General features: G+C 41.7%; 1 protein-coding gene across 3 annotated transcripts; it reads right to left on the bottom strand.

Annotated features, from left to right (window-relative positions):
* Nucleotides 1–412: 412 nt before the first annotated feature.
* Nucleotides 413–15,196, bottom strand: relb (v-rel avian reticuloendotheliosis viral oncogene homolog B). 3 transcript variants are annotated; one of them, XM_030744771.1, is made up of 11 exons: nt 14,825–15,196; nt 14,651–14,704; nt 13,616–13,788; nt 10,151–10,456; nt 9,146–9,312; nt 8,965–9,056; nt 8,726–8,857; nt 8,489–8,593; nt 6,580–6,795; nt 5,247–5,318; nt 413–2,708 (listed from the first exon to the last, which is right to left on the bottom strand). In XM_030744771.1, exons 1-11 carry the CDS (start codon nt 14,862–14,864, stop codon nt 2,272–2,274), a joined length of 1,794 nt encoding a protein of 597 aa, XP_030600631.1. In that variant the 5' UTR covers nt 14,865–15,196; the 3' UTR covers nt 413–2,271. The 3 variants fall into 3 exon arrangements, with proteins under 3 accessions (XP_030600631.1, XP_030600632.1, XP_030600633.1); XM_030744772.1 differs by having other exon boundaries at nt 14,651–14,701; XM_030744773.1 differs by lacking the exon at nt 14,651–14,704.
* Between the last annotated feature and the right edge of the window lie 2,562 nt (nt 15,197–17,758).

Here is a 17,758-nt window from a genome sequence, read left to right as displayed (position 1 = left end):
TGAGAGCTGACAGCCATGTTTTAGGGAATAAAGTTATTGTTGCTTGTGGCAGGTCGAGACTGTGACTAAAGAAACCTCAAGGTGTCTCACAGCCATAAACAAAAGGGAGTTTTTCACTCGAGGGTTTCTGTCTAATTTGTTGGGCAAACAAGTACTTCAAGATTCTATTGTGACACGATGATATTTAAATCTGAAAAGTGAAAAGCAGAAAAGGATCTTCTAGATGTGATTAGCTGCCAAGTTTCATTGTTTTTATGAGTGAGAGAGCAGTCTAGGAATGTGTGTGGGCAGCAGCCGGAGCCCAATCACATTCAAATGCGCCCTACATCCCCTTTATCACACTCATTCTCTTTCTGCCCCTCTCTTTCACAGTTCAACAGGAAGTAATGACACAACAAAATTTGCACACACACACATAAGAGACATTTTATTTTTTGTTGACTCTCTTATACTACACTGAGTGGGCAGAGCTGAACATGTGATAAGGTGCGATTGGAAATTTGAATGCTTAGCACGAGAGTGAAACTGCCAAACAAAAGGAACTGACACACAGGAACAGGAAAAGGGGTCTGGTTTCTATTATGTTGATTAAATATTAAACAAGACAGCTGCTGTGATGGCCAACAGAGTGCAATACTAGATGGGGACAAAGAAGAAGGGCTCTGAAACTACTGTACTGAAGACTTTTCAGTGATTAAAAAATATTTTTAAGCCACCAGCAGCTTCTAATAAGCAAACAGGTCTTACACAAACATTTCACACATGGAATTTCAGTTTCATCTCACAAAATAAAACAGATGGCAATTATGGAAGTTTACAGCTTATACAGAGAAGTCTGCGTTCTCCTTCAAAACTCTGTAAGCTTTAAATTAATGCTTGCAGCATTTATGGACAATGAGGAATGTTAACTTGCTCCTAAAGCCTTGGCCAGCAAGACCTGTGAGCAAAGGCATGAAGGTACAAGGTTAAATAAAGGGCAGCAGAGCAGAGGCGTGAAACCAAAAAGTCTACAAGCACAAAGTGCAAAGCTGCTGCAGCAAAGAAGGCACTCTGCTCCATCTCAGTTTCATATGGTGCAGCAGATAACAGTACAGGAAAATTGTTCACAAGTGGATACGAGCACCAAAATTGGCACACAAATTCTTCTGATTACTTCTTTTTGATAAAAACCTGTGAGCCTACTTAAAAATCCACAATGACTGGAAGAAGGGGAAACCTAGATTTGTCCTTTTAGAAGGTACTAAGAAGTAATTTGGTATAATAATTTGCAGGGGTGTGGAGTGTGGTAGTACAGAGTACTTAGTTTTATCCACATGTCCTGGAAGGACCCCTTACATTCCAATGATTACCCAGTTCCTCATCTACATTCCCAAAAATCTTGTTGGTTATGGTGGCACAGGATTTAGAGCAGCTTGCCTGCTACTCAGAAGGTTGATGCTTTGATCCTCAGCTCCTGTACTCTGTATGTTACAGTCTCCTTGGGCAAATGCTGAACCCCAAATACCCCCAGTGCCTCCATCTGGGTTTGAATGCGAGCATTGAAAATTGTGTGTGTGTGGGTGCAGTTTGCAGTGTGAAAACTGACTTGAGTACCAGCTCAGATGGAAAAACTAAGTTCTCACATAAGATCAGACACTGGTTTCACTGCTGTGAAACTCAGCATAGGTTTCAGTGTTGATTAATTGATGTTTAATTTTGATAAAGGAGGCAGATAAAGGAGCTTTGAACTAGCGCCATCATAAGGCTAACCCCTCAATCTGCAGAGCTCCATGGAGCTGCGATTGTCATCGGACGACTGGTGCAACATGTAACGTATGTGTAAATGCATTTTCTTTTACTTGAAACCAAAAGAAGCCCTGAAGATGCTTTTAACATATAAATTTGACAAAAGCATTATAAATCAAGAGTAAAGTCTCTGAAATCTGTTTGCTGGTTGAAATGGGATTGGAAAAGGGACTGGCTAATGGGATCTGTCAAGTTAATGACACCAGAGGGACAAACATACACATTTTGCTGCTTGTATCCACTTTTGAAAGATGGTTTCAGTTACCTGCTGCACCTATAAGTACCAATCTCATGCTAAATACAAAGTTGAAGAGAGACTGTTAGCATAGCACAAACTCTAGAAACAGGGGGAAGCAGGGAAGCTAAGTCTACTGAACACACACAACAATGATTAGAACTGATAGCATGGAAGAGACATCTCCCAAAAAGTCACAAGAAGATAGAAACTGCTGTAAACTGTGCTACATGATTCTTATGTTTCTATCCTCATAGTTCCTCTTCAGTTTTCACCTGAACCATATCGTCCTGCGACTCTGACTGCAGGTTCTGGTTCTCCTTGACGAGCTTGCTGAATTGCACGTCACTGTAATGCGAAAAGTCCTGCACGTAGCCAGAGCTGGAGCTTTGGTTGAAGTTCATATCCATGTTTGCAAAGGTGTTGTTGGAGGTGTCCATGGGGCAGGGCATGACTGAGGGAAAGTTTGGGTTATTCAGCACATCCCAAAGTAAAGGCATTTCTAGCAGCTGCTTAAAAAGTTCTGCCTCCTCATTGTTTACATCCAGCGAATCGCAGTAATGCTGTTCCCCCAGAGTAGGTATGCCGGACTGGGCAGTGTGTGGCACCTCTTGTGGAGAGATCATGTTTTGAGGCTCTGAGAAGAAGTGGTTGGCCTGCTCTGGTGCAGGTGCGCTCTCAGCTGAAACTGATTATATTACAGAGAAAACAAAGCTGTTAGAAACATGATGAATGGTCAGTTATTAGGTGGTAGACTTTGTACTTAGACATGTGACACAGTGCGCGAGCACACACACACACACACACACACACACACACACACACACAGCTGCCAGTCTGTTAGACACCTCAACTTAAAAAACAAAAAAAATAAATTCAGGTTTTTTAAAATTGTTCTAAAGCAGTGTTGACTCAGCTGAATGACACTGTTAATCTGTAGTGCTTTATACTACAGGGACTGTTGTGCCTCATTTATATCAGTCAGAGCAGGCTAAGAAATGGGAATAATTGCATGGAAAAGCAGCACAAACTGCAGCCTCCATTTAACACACACACACACACACACACACACACACACACACACACACACACACACACAGCTGAGTCAACATCAACAAAAACTAACTTTCATGAAGGCAAGCTCTGCTGCTCTTTAGACTGTTTTAACCTTTTGTACAGTTTCATTTGTTGCTTGTAACCTGTTTGTGGTTTCAGTACACACCATTTTATCTTGTTTAGTGTGTCTATATGTATGACACAAAGTTATAGTTTATTTTCTTGTAATAAACCAGTCATAAATAACCTCACACTAAACATATTTGCAGGAGTTTCTGACTTCTTCTTTTTCATTTCTGTATATTCCAGCGGTCCATTTTGGCATTTTTGGCAAATGTCATGCTAGCATGTGATCTACTCTTCATACAGTGATGAGCAGGCAGAAATTTATAACTGTCAGTTTGATTTGTTTCAGGGTATTGTGACTCATTCTTGCTGTAATCAGGGAGTGTTGAAAAGCAATCTATTCTTTGTAATGTACCCCACTCATTCTCCACACCTAAATTATTTATGCTAGTGTATTTCCACAGCAGACATGTTGACTTTTAACAGGAAAAGCACTGGTGTAGTTAATGGCACAAACACTCACTTTGTTCCGCTAAAGTTCACAAGTAATTTGCCCGAGTGAGCATGACTATCAGGCCATTTTCACAGGAAAGAGTATCTCTTTTCCATCAATGCAGTGCTGGTGTGGAGCCAGTTCTGCCTTGGGGTCTTCTGAGGAAAAAGCCCACGCTCAAACAGGTTTAAAATCCAAATGTTACTAGCAAGAATCTGTGTAATTTCCATGCCAGGAAAAAAAAAAAAAAAAAAAAAAAAAAATCATGTTTGGCAGAATCTGTGAGATGCATCTGCCATTCATGGGTAAACTTTCTGCAAACTTCAGTTGTTTTGGATTTGGCGCCATGCTGGGGCCACAACACCACCCACCTTTTTCTTTTTTTTCTTTTTAGTGGAAATGTGTTCAGGTTCTAGATTATGGACTGGTAGGTACTGTATGAGTGGAAAAGGGGTTTGCGAAGCTTGAAGCCAGGGAGACAGCCAGCCCGGCTTAATCTGCACTCTGTCATTTAACAAACAAATAATTCTAATCTGATCTGGGCCTCAGAAGACTGGACTGACTTTCAAGTTTAAATGAATACATTTGTATATATTTTAGGGCCAAATCCCATTTTTTTTTAAAGGCACTTTATGCTTTCCACATTATGAATCCAAATGAGTCTAGCTTTTAAAACGTTGGTTGCCTGTCCAACACTTTGAGCAGTTTGATGGCCCTCAGTGCCAAACATATCCCGAAGTGTCATTTATAGTGCTAAGCTTGTTTTAACATTAATGGAGCAGAATTTTACCCTCTTGACTAAAAGTATGCGCAGCCATAAAATTCAACTTTACAGAAAAGATGACTTTCTGTGCCTTTCTCCCTCTTGTCAGTGTTGGTGAGGATATGTCTGATTTGAATAAATTTTCCTAAAACTGTAAAACTGACAAAACCGACTACAGATCCCATGTTTTTTCTCAGTGTGAACAGCCACATCATGGCTAGTAATTTGATCTGTCCCATGTGAGTATAACGGGGCTGCCCAGTTTGTAGTATGAGTTAACACAACCAAAAAGAATCATACCAGTCAGTGTTAACCCCTTAACTGGCCAGGGCCCGCTGACAGGCCGTTTGTAGTCCCTTTTATATGGCAGGCTAGACCCTCCCATTTTTATTGACACCTCATTCGGCCAATCATGTAACTGGCTGCACCAAATCACCTGACAAAGCTACGTGACGCCCTCTGAGTAAACCCATTTCTAGCAAACCCATTTCTTAACATGATTGGCCGAATGAGGTGTCAATCAAAATGGGAGGGTCTAGCCTGCCATATAAAATGCACTTCATTCGGCAGGCGGACCAGACGCCGCCAGTTAATAGGCTATGAAATGGGTTTTTCAGAGCCAGTAATAACCAGAAGGCGTTATGTAGTTTTTGTCAGGTGATTTTTTTTGCTGCCAGTTAAGGGGTTAATCTTATGAGTAACAGCTGTGTTTTTCCTGTTGTTACAAGTCAAAATATTTAGAGTGAAAACACATCCACACACAGCCACAAAGGTGGCGGGCCCTAACCAAGCAGTTTAAATACTTAATACTAAAAACACAAACATCAAACTGAAAGTCCAAGCCTCACCTGTCACACAAGGCTTCTCTGGAAAGCTCATCTCTGACTTTAGCTTCCTCTTCCGCTTCACCTCGTATGGATCTAAAATGAAAATAGCAGACTAAATTAACCTGCTGTCTTTAACAATAAACTGCTTCAACATTTTTATAATTTGTAAATTTAAACTGTCAGTCTAGTCCTGACAAGTTAGCGAGTACTATGTGAGGTTGGACACTAAGGAAGGAGAAAAGGACTTGTACCAACTGGCTACACAAAGAGACTGAGCTGGAAAGGATTAGCAGCAGATTAGAGTGATTAAGGATACAGATGGAAACGTTCTAATAAGGGAAGAGAGTGTGTTGAGAAAATCAAAAGAGTACTTGGAGGAGCTGATCAATGAAAAAAAATGAGAAAGAAGACGACAGCTGGAAGGCAGGTAATAAATCAGGAAGTGCGGAAGATTAGTAAGGAGGATGTGAGGGCAGCTATGAAGAGGATGAAGAATAGAAAGGCATTTGGGACATATCTGTGGAGATATGGAGATGTCTAGGAGAGAGGCCAGTGGACTTTTTGACCAGATTGTTTAACACAATCTTGAAGAGTGAGAGGATGCCTGAGGGATGGAGAAGAAGTGTGCTAATAGTAATTTTGAAGAACAAGGATGATGTGCAGAGTTGTGGTAACTACAGAGGGATAAAGCTGATAAGCAACACGATGAAGCTATGGAAAAGAGTTGTTGGAGCTAGGTTAGGAAGAGAGGTGATGATCAGCGAGCAGCAGTATGGCTTCATGCTGAGACACTACAGATTCGCTGTTTGCTTTGAGAGTGTTGGAGAAGTATAGAGAAGGTCAGAAGGAGCTGCACTGTGTCTTTGTGGATCTAGAGAAAAGACGTGATAGGTTGCCAAGAGAGGAACTGTTGTACTGCATGAGGAAGTCACTGCACAAGAGAGGTGAACAAGAGTGCAGGCTGGGGGGGGGCAGTGAGTGGAGACGAGTGACGCTGGGATAGCAGCAAGAGTGAAAGGAAGTTTTACAAGATGGTAGAGTGAGACCTGCTATTATGTATGGTCGATGAGATTTTTACTGGAAGTGACCAGGATGGACACGATTAGAAATGAATGCATCGTGGGTTGAACATGTGTAGAGGAGGGATGGTGGATATATTGGACAAAGGATGTTGAATATGCCAGGCAGGAGGAAAAGAGGAAGACCACAAAGAAGATTCATGTATCTAATGAAGGAGGACATGCAGAGGGGCTGGTGACAGAGATAGGGCGAGATGGAGGCAAATAATCCACTCTAATAAACCCTAAAGGGAGCAGCTGAAAGAAGGAGAAGAAAATGTCTAGACCCAACTGACCTCGATTGCACGGCAGGTACGTGAATGTAACCGGCTCACTCTCCATCTGGTCCGAGATGCGACGCAGGGACACGTTGACTTTCACTTCCTCTGTGATGTCTTGGTCCTCGTAGGGCGGAGTTTTAAACACGATGGCGATCTGTCGGTGCACGTCTGTCTGGGCAAACTCCCCATTCGCCTTCCATGACCCTTGCCTGAAGATGATCTCTATGTCATCTGTGGGCCACACAAAATTCATTATTATTCAAGAAAAATTAGAAAATGTTTTTTGTGTAGGTTCTCAGTCTTCCAGGTCGTGGTAGTCTTAAGCACTCCAGCTGAAGGTAACTGGACTTCTTTTTAGGTTCTTCATCCAAGAAGCTACTTCAGTTCTAAAGACTCATGGGGAGTCCCAAATATTAATGTATTAGGAAGTTGAATGTCCAGCGCCTTGGCTCATGTGACCCTAAAGGCTCACATGAGCCTGTCCAAGGAGACAATCCCACTAGGGGTCAAATACTGGGGACTCCCCATCAGCCTTTAGAAACAAAGAAGCCTTCAGAGATTATTTTCATGAAGCTAAAAAAAGAAGCCACTTAAGCACTTAAGACAACATCTTACGAGAACTGATTATTTTATGCTAATTTTAATATAAATGGTAAGTACGGGTGCTCCTAAGCTTCAAGTTTGCAATATTTAACCATCACATACAAGAGAAACACATTTCCCTACAAAAGCACTGCAGTAAACAACAATTTTTGGTACTGTCATGAAAAAATAATTAAGGCAGTATTATAGTAAACCAAAAGGATATGATCTATGCTGCAGCACTTACAGAGGTGCAAAGAGGCTACAGAGTTGCTGCCTGAATTGCTGGACCAGGACCAGAAAATGTTTCAAAAACAAATGCAACACAACACAAAATACACAACACACAAAATAAAAAATAAAAACTTTTGGCAGAATCAAAACTGTTTTCATTCAAAGTACTTGTAGTTCACGAGAGGTTTCTTTTTTCAGCAGCTCTATTTAGAAGCTGCCACCTGGAAACCACCTACGTGTCCTCTTTCACCACATTCACACACCTCCTCTGCACTTTCTTCTTGCCTGGCAATATCCTTCTTCCAGAATGTCTTAATCGCACAAGTCCAAACAAACTCAGGCTCATCTTTCTTACTTTGTCCCAGAACCGTCCACCCTGAGCCGTCACTGTGATGAGCTCAATCCAAACGTCTCAGCATCTGAAGCTCAGCTGCCTCCGAGCCTGTTTCCTGTCTTTTCATATGTTTCATACAACATAATTAATCTCATTACCATCTTCTAAGTTTTTGCTTTCACTTCTGTTGGTACCCTTCCGTCACTCCTATTCTTCTCCACCAACCCCACCCTGCCTACACTCCTTTCCTCACCTCTCTTTCACACTGCAGTTCCTCAGGATGGTTAACCCCAAGTATTTAAACTCATCCACCTTCGCCACTTCCTCCATCCTCACCAAAACACTTTTTTTTTAATCCTACTCCTTCTCACTTTCATTTCTTTTCTCTACAGAATAAACTCCCACCTGTCAAAGCTCTCCCCACAGACTACAATGTCATTTGCAAACATCATATTCCACAGTGTCTGGTCTCATCTGCCAGCTTGGAAAGGGCTCAAAGTTGATCCTTTGTCTCTTCTCGTGGCCACTTTAAACCAGTCTTTCACTCCTACCACACACATCACCATTGTGTCAGTGCCCTCATGCACATCCTGCACCACTGTCTCATACTTCTCTCTTTCACGCCTGACTTCCTCGTGCAATACCACACCTCCTCTCTGGGCACCCTGTCACATGCTTTCTTCTAGTCTAGAAAATCACAATGTGACCCCTGACTTTTGTCATGCTGTTTTCTTAACAGAAAAAAACAAAAAGCTCCTAAAACACTCCTCTTACCTTTCTGCACTTTGTCGCATAACATATAGACCTCCGTCTTCCCATTGCAGGGACCTCTGAACAGGTTCAAATGGGTAATCTTAAGCTGTGATGTAGTTGTGGCCTCTGTAATTTAAAAAAAAAAAAAAAAAAAAACATGCATGAGAAAGCGTGGGAATAAGGAAGTAGACTGACTTATTTTTGGTGCAGAAACTGTGGTTAAAACTCCTCAGTGTTGTTTTTGTGGTAATGTCTTACTCTTGTCGTAAATGGGCTTGGACACCACTGGGCTGAGATGGTCTTTCCTGCCATCCTCCCACTCGAGTTCACACTGGAAGCACAGACGCACCGAATTCATGTCCATGTCTTCGATGCCCTTTGAATGCCCAGCTGAAGGGAGGAAAGGCACAAAATAAATCACTGAGGACAGAAGACGTATGTGGACAAACAGCAATGTGAGCCTTAAGATGATTTGTGTTTGCATGTGTCCCACTCACTCTGAAATGGGTCAATATTTAGGTTTCTTCGCTTCTGAAGTGAAGAGTCCAGCTCTTTCCTCCGCACACACTGAATACCGAGGTTAGCAAAGCTGCGTGTAGGAACAGGGGAAGGATTTCAGATAAAATGCAAAAACATGATGAAATATAAACAAAATGTTGTGGGGGTGGGGGGGTTCACCTGTGACGTCGGTTGTTTTGAGGGTTGAATGAGACCACGCAGATCCCTAAACCGTTAGGACAGTCTTTACCCACAAGGCAGTGGGGGTGAGGCCGGTGTGGGAGGTCTTTGGTCACCAAGGAAACTGTGACCGTAACCTTCTTTAAGTGCTCAATGGGACCCTGAATCTGAAAGAGCGAACAGGACAAAAGAGGATAAAGGCGTAGTAGAGCTATAGCAGAATCCAGAGTTGAGTTGCCAACAACTAATAATTTGATTCTTATTTTCTTGAATATAAAATGAATCTTAAAAAGAAGTTCCCAAAAGTTTTTTTTTCCCAACCAACAGTCCAAAATTATTGACATATGACAGCCTAAAGCAGATAATGCTGATATTTGAGAAACTTGAAATAGAAGTTGAAATAGAAGCTGATTAATCTTCTCTGAATCAACTCAATTCCAGACCAAATGTTGCTCCAGGGTTGTGTGTGTGTGTGTGTGTGTGTGTGTGTGTGTGTGTGTGTGTGTGTGTGTGTGTGTGTGTGTGTGTGTGTGTGTGTGTGTGTGTGTGTGTGTGTGTGTGTTCAATGCTCTGCATGGTTGCATTTCTATTTCTCAGGGTTCTGACTTTTCAAAAATTCACAGCTCGCTTTTTTTATGTGGCACCACTGTTAAATCATATTAATATCCATTATTTAAACACACATTTCCTTGAATAAACTTTATATAAACTGGTAAACCACCAACTCAATGTGTGAATGAGTGAATGAATGAGTAGGCGTGTGTAAAAGCATTTGTTAGTAAGCAGCCAGGGGATATACCTCCTTGTGTTTAACTGCACTCGAGCTGGGATTTGTGGGGACTTTCTCATTGATACATAGACAAACAACACTGTTTCCATCTCCACACCCATCGAAGGAGGGGGTTCAAGCATGCAACAGTAAACAAGATCAGCTGTGGTTAAAAGTGCCCAACTGCCTCTGAGATCTCGTAAACCCCCTTTAAAATCTGAAAATCAAACTCATACCTCTATCGCAGGCTGAGTCTTGTTGGTGTCGGTGCTGGATGCCCCCAAGATGCTGCCTGCTGAGCGTCCTTCACATTCATAACGAAACCTCATGCCTCTGTCTTTGGGCTCCTCCACTACCACCAGCTTGGGTTTTTCGAGGATGCGCTCCAGCATGTCTGTGTCGGCCCGGTTCTGAGAGGAAGACATGCCGGAGCTCTTTGAGTTCAGCGAACAAGGGGAGCCTCGATCTCGCCCAGAGGAACCAGGTACTCGAGAAGGATGACTCGATGCCATCTCTGCAGGATGACACGGGTTGAAGTTTGGCTGTGGGTGGAAATAAAAAAAGCCGAACATTATTTATACCTCCTTTTGCAGAATGGTGACACATAACAGTCTTTTATATATAATGAGTAAAGATAATTTCTGTACCAGAAGAGCTTCAAAGCAAATCTACAAAACCTCTGAAGTCAAAAATAATACTTCTTTGGGTATTTTTAACCACTTTTTTCCCATTGGTTTGTGTTTATTTTTGTTTTCAGCCATTTGTGGGTTTCATTATTATCATCATTTCTCCCATCATCCTGCTTTTACCTCATGGCCCCGGCTCCACATTCATTGCTAATGCATCTGTTTTAACAGGAAGGTAAAAGGTCACTTGACCCGACTTCATCTTTCTCGGGAAAATTCCTGAGCCTTAAAATAAGCCTCGCCCCAAAATAATCACACTCAGATTGCTTTGGATGGATAAATGCCGTAAAGCACTGAGTCAGTTTGCTGACAGTATAAAACGTCTCTCCTGTTGAACTATGCTTCAGGATTTCCCATTATCGGTGACCGACCCCCTGCTCTTCCGAGAAGAAAAACTGAACTTCTGCAATAAAATTAAAACCTGACTTTAGTCACAGTTTCTTCTCAAGATTTCCTGCTTGATATCTAATGGAGAGAAATTCATCAAGCCAAATACATGTACTTCTGAGACCAGTAACAACTTTTAACTCCAAACTTTAAAAATGTCCACAGCCTCTACAGACTTGGATACAGTTTAGAAGGACTTTAACGTTACACAGAGATACATTTCCCCTTCCAAAACATTTCAGAAAAAAACTGTTTGATGGCCAAAAGTTTTAAACCACCCCATTATTTCAAAAATGAAAACAAATACTTCTGTGGCAGCCCCGTTATTTAGCTCATTATCTCTGCTCAGCTTTGAGATGCTCTGTAGTGGCTCAACCCCTATTTTGAGAACCACCATATTAAAACTAGCCAACTGTATATAAAGCAGTTAAAAGTAGCTCCATATTGACCATCTAAAACACTGCAGTGGTACTGTTTACCCACCAGTGTGTCTGTTTAATGCCATTACAAGTTTTGCATCTGAAGACAAATAGCCTCACGTCTCTCAGGTATTGTAGCTGATGACACTACAGATGAAGCATGCAGTGAAACTGAGCAGCAGAACTGACTCACGACGTGTTTTTTTTTTTTTTTTTTTGGCTCCATACATGTGCTTTCTATCAGTGAACGGAGTAAACCTTGCGCTCTGTGTGGCTCCTCCTCTTTCATATGATGTCTTATTTTTTTCCGTTACACCGCAGACCTCCGAGCTTTTCCGCTCCCTCTCGGGACTTTATCTCTCTTTTCTCTTTTAGTTTCTCTCTCTGCAGTGCTCCTCATCCTCACTCACTTGTTTCTGCCCAGCCAGGCGTCTGACTGGCTTCACGGTGACGTAAAAGAAAGCAAAGTTATCACAAATAAAGTTTCACACAACACGCCGCGGTCTATCTGTAGTACTGGTCCAAAAACAGACAATATGGATTATGGATAATAATCAAACCTGCAGGTAAAAAACTGGTAAAGATGTTGCCTCCTTTGTCCGCCTTGTAGCAGTGAATCAGCCTGAGTGCTCATTAAACCGCCGCTGCAGAGATCTGGGTGATGCCTCTGCATGAGATCATGGTTCATAATATCCTGTCGAGCCCCAGACGTCTTTTGTCAAAGTGTTTGTGTGTACCCCTGCGAGTGTGTTAGCCCGGGGACACCCATTAGCTTTTAAAAAACACTGAACTTCATGAAAAAAGCCTGCTACACCGAGCCAGCAAACGGAAACAGGAAGTCAGCTCAGCCTCACGTCGATCAGCCAATCACAGAAGTGACACAGGGTGAAAAATGCAACCTTTCACCTCCGGTGGGTTTGGCTACTAAAAAAGAAAGGATGCCAAACTGAAAGCAGGAGTCAGATTACAGCTCTTCTAAGACAACCTCCTCCCTCCCCAACAAGAAAAACACAGAGAGGAGGTGTGCCAGTCTCTCTCTCGCAGGCTGCAAAAACCTTTCCAGCTAAATGTATTTACACAGCATTCAGCAATATAACCTGTGTAGATCATTCACTGACAGAAGGTTAAACCTGTTTTCTGCTTCCCTTCATTATTACATGTCTGTGCCGTCACTACAGTCCCTCTTATCAGATTAAAGCCCTTCTGAACTCCCTGCTGCCTGTAAACCACGTGGTTTCTGGTAGGAACTTGACCTGCTGAGCTGCCTAATGGCTGCACTGTGCAACAGCAAAACACTCTGCAGGCTGCAACGAACCATGCTGCACTTTATTCCACGGACCTTTAGTCCTCACAACGGCCTTATTATAAGAGCATCACACACCCCTGAAGAGGAGGAACAGAGGCTTCCTCCGAACACATTTTATATCAACAGGCTTTCAGTAACAGCATGAAGACAATATGGGAAATGGAACTACTACTATACTACTACTACTACTAATAATAAACTGAGGAAAAGGATAAACTGCTCATCTGTCTCACCAAACAAACAAAATAATAGAACCTCAAAAAAACAAAAACAAAGCAGCAAATCCTCCATATGGAGAAGCCAGAACCAGATACATTAACATTTTCTCCTTATAAATAAATGTGTTTTAAATCCTTAAAATGTTTAAAATTTTGTGCAGAAATATTTTAACAACTGAGTTACAGAATCAGTTGGCCATGTTTTAACATTTATGTGGTCTAGCTTAGGTGAGAAGAAGCTGGGAAAATCTGTGGTAACTGTAACTCAAAGTTAAATAAGAATACTATAATTATTATTATATCATTATTTATTAATAATAACCTTTCTCCAGACCATTTAAAATCTATTTTAGTTCCTGTTATATGGACACAACAACCAAAGTGAGAAATATTTACAAAACACAGGCATGTAATGACATTTATCTCTCTGCTTTGTATATAAATTAACTATTGTGTACACTATACACACACATATACATACATACACCCATTCACCCCAAGCTGGCAACTTTCACGTTTTTTTTTGTTTTTGTTTTTTTTTTTAAACATGCAGCCAACAACTGACAGAAACACCTCTCCACTTTGGGTGTTGCCAGCAGTCATTTTGAGTAACACATGAAACCACTAGATTAGCAAAACAACACAAAACCATCACACTGCATGGCACCACCCAAAATATACCCACCTTAGATGCAGTGCCTCTTGGCACCAGCACAGGGTTGGATGCTGGTGAGGAGTTTGTTCGGGAGGTCCTGTGGTTGTGGCTGTGTGTCGTGCAGGGGAAGCTAGGAGGAGGAGGTGGTCCGGGTAGGGGGCCTGCTGACCGCTCATCCTCGCTGATAATTTCTTGTATCAGTTCTGCATGAATAAGTAAATTGAGCCAAAAACATTATCCACAGCGAAAGTGCAAATTATGTCAAATCTGACACCAAAATTTATCAAGAAAAATTATGATTCCACTTTTTTCATACTCAAATACAGGACAGCAGTGTCCATATAACACCTGAAAACGGTGGTACAAGTGGACACTGAAGATTTCTTGTTTATTTAAGTTTGTTGCATTTTATTTTTTGGATTTAACAGCAGAAACATTTCCACTGACATCTTCAGAACCTAACAGTACATTACTGTTTACTTTAATGTGCGGCAGCAGATCACGAGGCACAATGTGTCAGAATCTGAGCGATTACCACCTCAGATAAACCATTTCCTTTGTTTTGTTTTTGCCATTTGTGCACGAATTTGTGTCACGTCGTTTGAGAGCTACAGTAATGAAAATCAAGCCCCTGCCCTGTAGCGGCTTAGTTTAACCAGTGAAAGTGAATCTAGTGTTGCTGCAGCATTACCTGCAGGTGAATATGCACTACTTTGGGCCAGTGGTTGCGGTCTGCATGTCTCACACTTGTCAGAATGAAACATTAACAAAACATGGGAAATGCAAGCATCTACAGCACGTATTCCAAGTTAGGTAAGAAAATCAGCTGTTTTCCCTCTTTCTTTATGACTGGAAATAGTTCCATGAAACTCTATTTTATCTTCTCATTTTTAATTTATGGTCCAAAGTGTTAGGTTTTTCCTCTCTAACATGGGAACTAACACAATCCGAGATTAAAGAAGCAGAAATTCTAATGATGGTTAACTTCTCCTGCCTGAGGTCATATCAGGTCACCGTTATGCACCTCTGTTTATAGCCAGGGTCACAACAAGAGTCCATGCTCACCGTAATCTGTAGGCAGGGGCAGACTGATCCCGGGAAGGGGTGTTGCCTCCTCTGCTATGAAAAATCACATGCCTCAGGATGATGTCAGCTCTTGGACACACACACGCACACGCGCGCACACACACACACACACACACACACAAAGATTTTAACGCGTAAAATTGAAAAACTCACCACCAGAGATACCGGTGTAGATGTCCATGCCTATCATCATAGGTGGCGAGTCTTAAAAAACCACCTTAAAGACTTTAAACTCCGCCGTCGTGTTCTTGAATCGTCGCCAAACCGGATGAGTCTTCACTCGGTCAAAACTCGCGTCGCAAACTCGCAAACGGCTCCGTAACTACTCGTTAAGCTGCACACCGGCTCCGACTGTCTGTCTGAGCCCGCGAAGAGGTGTCAAACCGTCTCGCAGCCATGTGTTGAAATGTCTGAAACGGAGTTTGCTCCAGCTTTGTGTTTCCGTTAACAGTCTTCGCTCTGATTGGCTGTTCCACGACGTGGAAATCCCCTCCGTATCACGTCACCTCCCTGACGGGAAACCCCCCGGGACCGTGTCTACTGAGCCATTAATGAGTCCTCGGCGCTTTACTCATTTGCATAATACATCATAATGAGGCCTGAAAAGGTTCTGAACCCATAAAAGGTGATTTTTTTCTCCCCCTATTATGTAAACTGACCGCACGTCTCAGCGCTTTTTTTGTTTGTTTTTAGCTCAGCTTCGGCGCATATGCAAATCAGTCTTTTAACTATTCAAATCAGCCTCTATCCTAAATATCCCAAACCTATTTTTAGAACAAGCCAAAGTCAGCTTTTGTCATCCACACACCTCTGCGCATTTCTCCTGGTTGCATCATGCCTTTATCATGCTCTCCCTCCAATCAGGGAGAAGTGGGAATTTCAACGATGCAAAAGTTTAAAAAAACAAAAACAAAAAAAAACTCAGTGCACGTTTAGTGACTCCCCTCAGAAATGTCGTTTCTTTTCAACTTTTGACAAACTGCTGAAGTTTATGAGGCGCAGCAGCGCCACCTGCTGGTCATCCAGGGAATAGGCGATTTAAAGGAAACAAAAAGTGAAAGCTGGACCGTTTAGGGGAAACAGTGACTCAGCTTGGAGCGAGGTTAAAAAACACAACGCAACCTAGCTGCGACCGTACCCCTCATAAGACATGATTCAGCCGGAACTGAGTAATCAGCAGATGGTCAGCGAATCTACATATTTTAAAGAAAACAGGAGAACAAAAACCGCCACAAAATGTTATCTTATTTTTTTTAACCAGCTAAAACTTTATCCATGTCATATGGTATTACTTTGGCCTTGGAGGCCGCAAACCTCCACTTCAAAGTGGCCAGCTTGAGGTAAAATCAGGGTATCAGTGTTTCTGCAGGTGCGTCATACTTAGAACCTGATCCCCATGCTTCTGGCGTCATGCACCTGCTGCATCATAAATCTGCCAATTTTCCCGAAAATATTGTCATCAGTCAGATGAGAGTAGAAAAGGGTCAGCTTGGGATTCCAAGAAACGCTTGCAATGTTTCTTATCAATATAAAGTTCAACTGTATCCCAACATTTTGCGTAACAGCTACTGAGCTGCTTCTGTCCTCATGTGCAAAACTGTGCAATCGGTGGTCCCGGAGCTCCGTTCTCATCACCATGGAGCTGCTCCTGGATTATAAGGACGATGAAAGCATATCCACAGAAAATGTAGTCTTTAACCTCCTGAGACCCTGCGACCACATATTACATTTTGGCTTTGCTGCACCTTATACTTCATGCTGCTCAGCAGTGTTTTAGATTTTGTTAAGCCATGTTGACTTTGCTGGGTTATGCTCCAGATAATCCCATTGTCCACAACTGAGGACATTTTTTTTTCACAAAAGTATGTAACAACCATGTAACAAAATACAACTTCCTGTTCAAAGAGGAAGCTTAGTTTATATCCATATCATCTAATCACATATCTAGGACAAACTAAAAATGCATCACAAACAGGAGCTCAGGTCTCAGGAGGATAAACTATGTAAGAGGGATGGTACACTGTAAATGCACCAAACGATGACTGTCAGGCTTTCTACACTTAGTTGCACTTTCAGTATTGTTGCATTATTTTTAAGACTCTTTGTTTTATTTTTAGAGTAAGTTTTACCACAACGCTGTGTACTGGTCGTGCCTGTTTGTCTCTAATATATCAAACCACAGCAACTATGACTCAATTCACATCAAAACCTCAATTTCATAATTAGCCGTTTGACACTTCTAAATGTAAAAGGGCTAAACATAATAGAACTTCCTCCTCCTACAGTACCGTGCAAAAGTCTTGAACCACCCCTAATTTCTTTATTTTTTGCTTCCAATGAGCCAGACTGTCCTATTTGAAGTGGTCTTGAGCAATAGTTCTCCAGGTTTTCTGAAGATCTTTCAAAGTTTTTCCTTTGGACACTGGCTGCTTTTTCACTTATTTTCAGTCTAGTTCTTTTACCTGATTATTTTCAGAGGATTTTGTTTGTTGAACCACCTAACACTGACCTATGAATCATTCAAGCAAAAACAAGCACCCAACTCAAGGGATGACCCAGTCTTGTGTCTACACAACAATTTAGCAAGACATGCATTTAAAATTCTAAATTTAGACACTCTTTTATAACAGCCTGTCACATAACCTTATTTGTTCCACTTTCACTGAATCTTTGACAAGCCTAAAATAGTGTTTTTGCACTAACAGGGTGATTTCCAAAGCAGTATTAGCCAAAAAAACTTGATATGTCAACATGTGTAGTGTGTCCTCAAATCTTTCTTTGTCCTCCACTTGTCCAGTTTCCTCAAAGTAGCAAAACTGTTTTTCCCTTTAAAAAAAAAAAAAAATATATATATATAACTATCTACAGCAGATGAACAGTATCTGAAAGTCATGTCCTTCAGAAACAGGACAATATCCAGCAGAACCATTTGATGTTTTTTGGTTCAAATCATCAGCAATATGTTCAGAGGTGGTCAGGAGAGAGGTACAACTGTGAGTGTCTACAGCCATCTGTAAAACACTATGGAGGCTCTGTCATGGTTTGGGCTGCATTTCAGCCAGTGGTGTCAGAGATCTTGTCAAAATT

The sequence above is a fragment of the Archocentrus centrarchus genome, chromosome 13 (assembly GCF_007364275.1).
Source record: "Archocentrus centrarchus isolate MPI-CPG fArcCen1 chromosome 13, fArcCen1, whole genome shotgun sequence".
Taxonomy (NCBI): domain Eukaryota; kingdom Metazoa; phylum Chordata; class Actinopteri; order Cichliformes; family Cichlidae; genus Archocentrus; species Archocentrus centrarchus.
Note: the sequence above shows the minus strand (reverse complement) of the source record. Positions and strands in the feature narration are given on the sequence as shown.

Coding starts and splice junctions, on each gene's coding strand:
- relb (XM_030744771.1), bottom strand. CDS start 14,864: ATGATGATAGGCATGGACATCTACACCGGTATCTCTGGTG. Junction 13,789..14,650: donor GCCCCTGCCTACAGATTACG/GTGAGCATGGAC, acceptor TTATTCATGCAG/AACTGATACAAGAAATTATC. Junction 9,057..9,145: donor CAAAACAACCGACGTCACAG/GTGAACCCCCCC, acceptor TCCTACACGCAG/CTTTGCTAACCTCGGTATTC.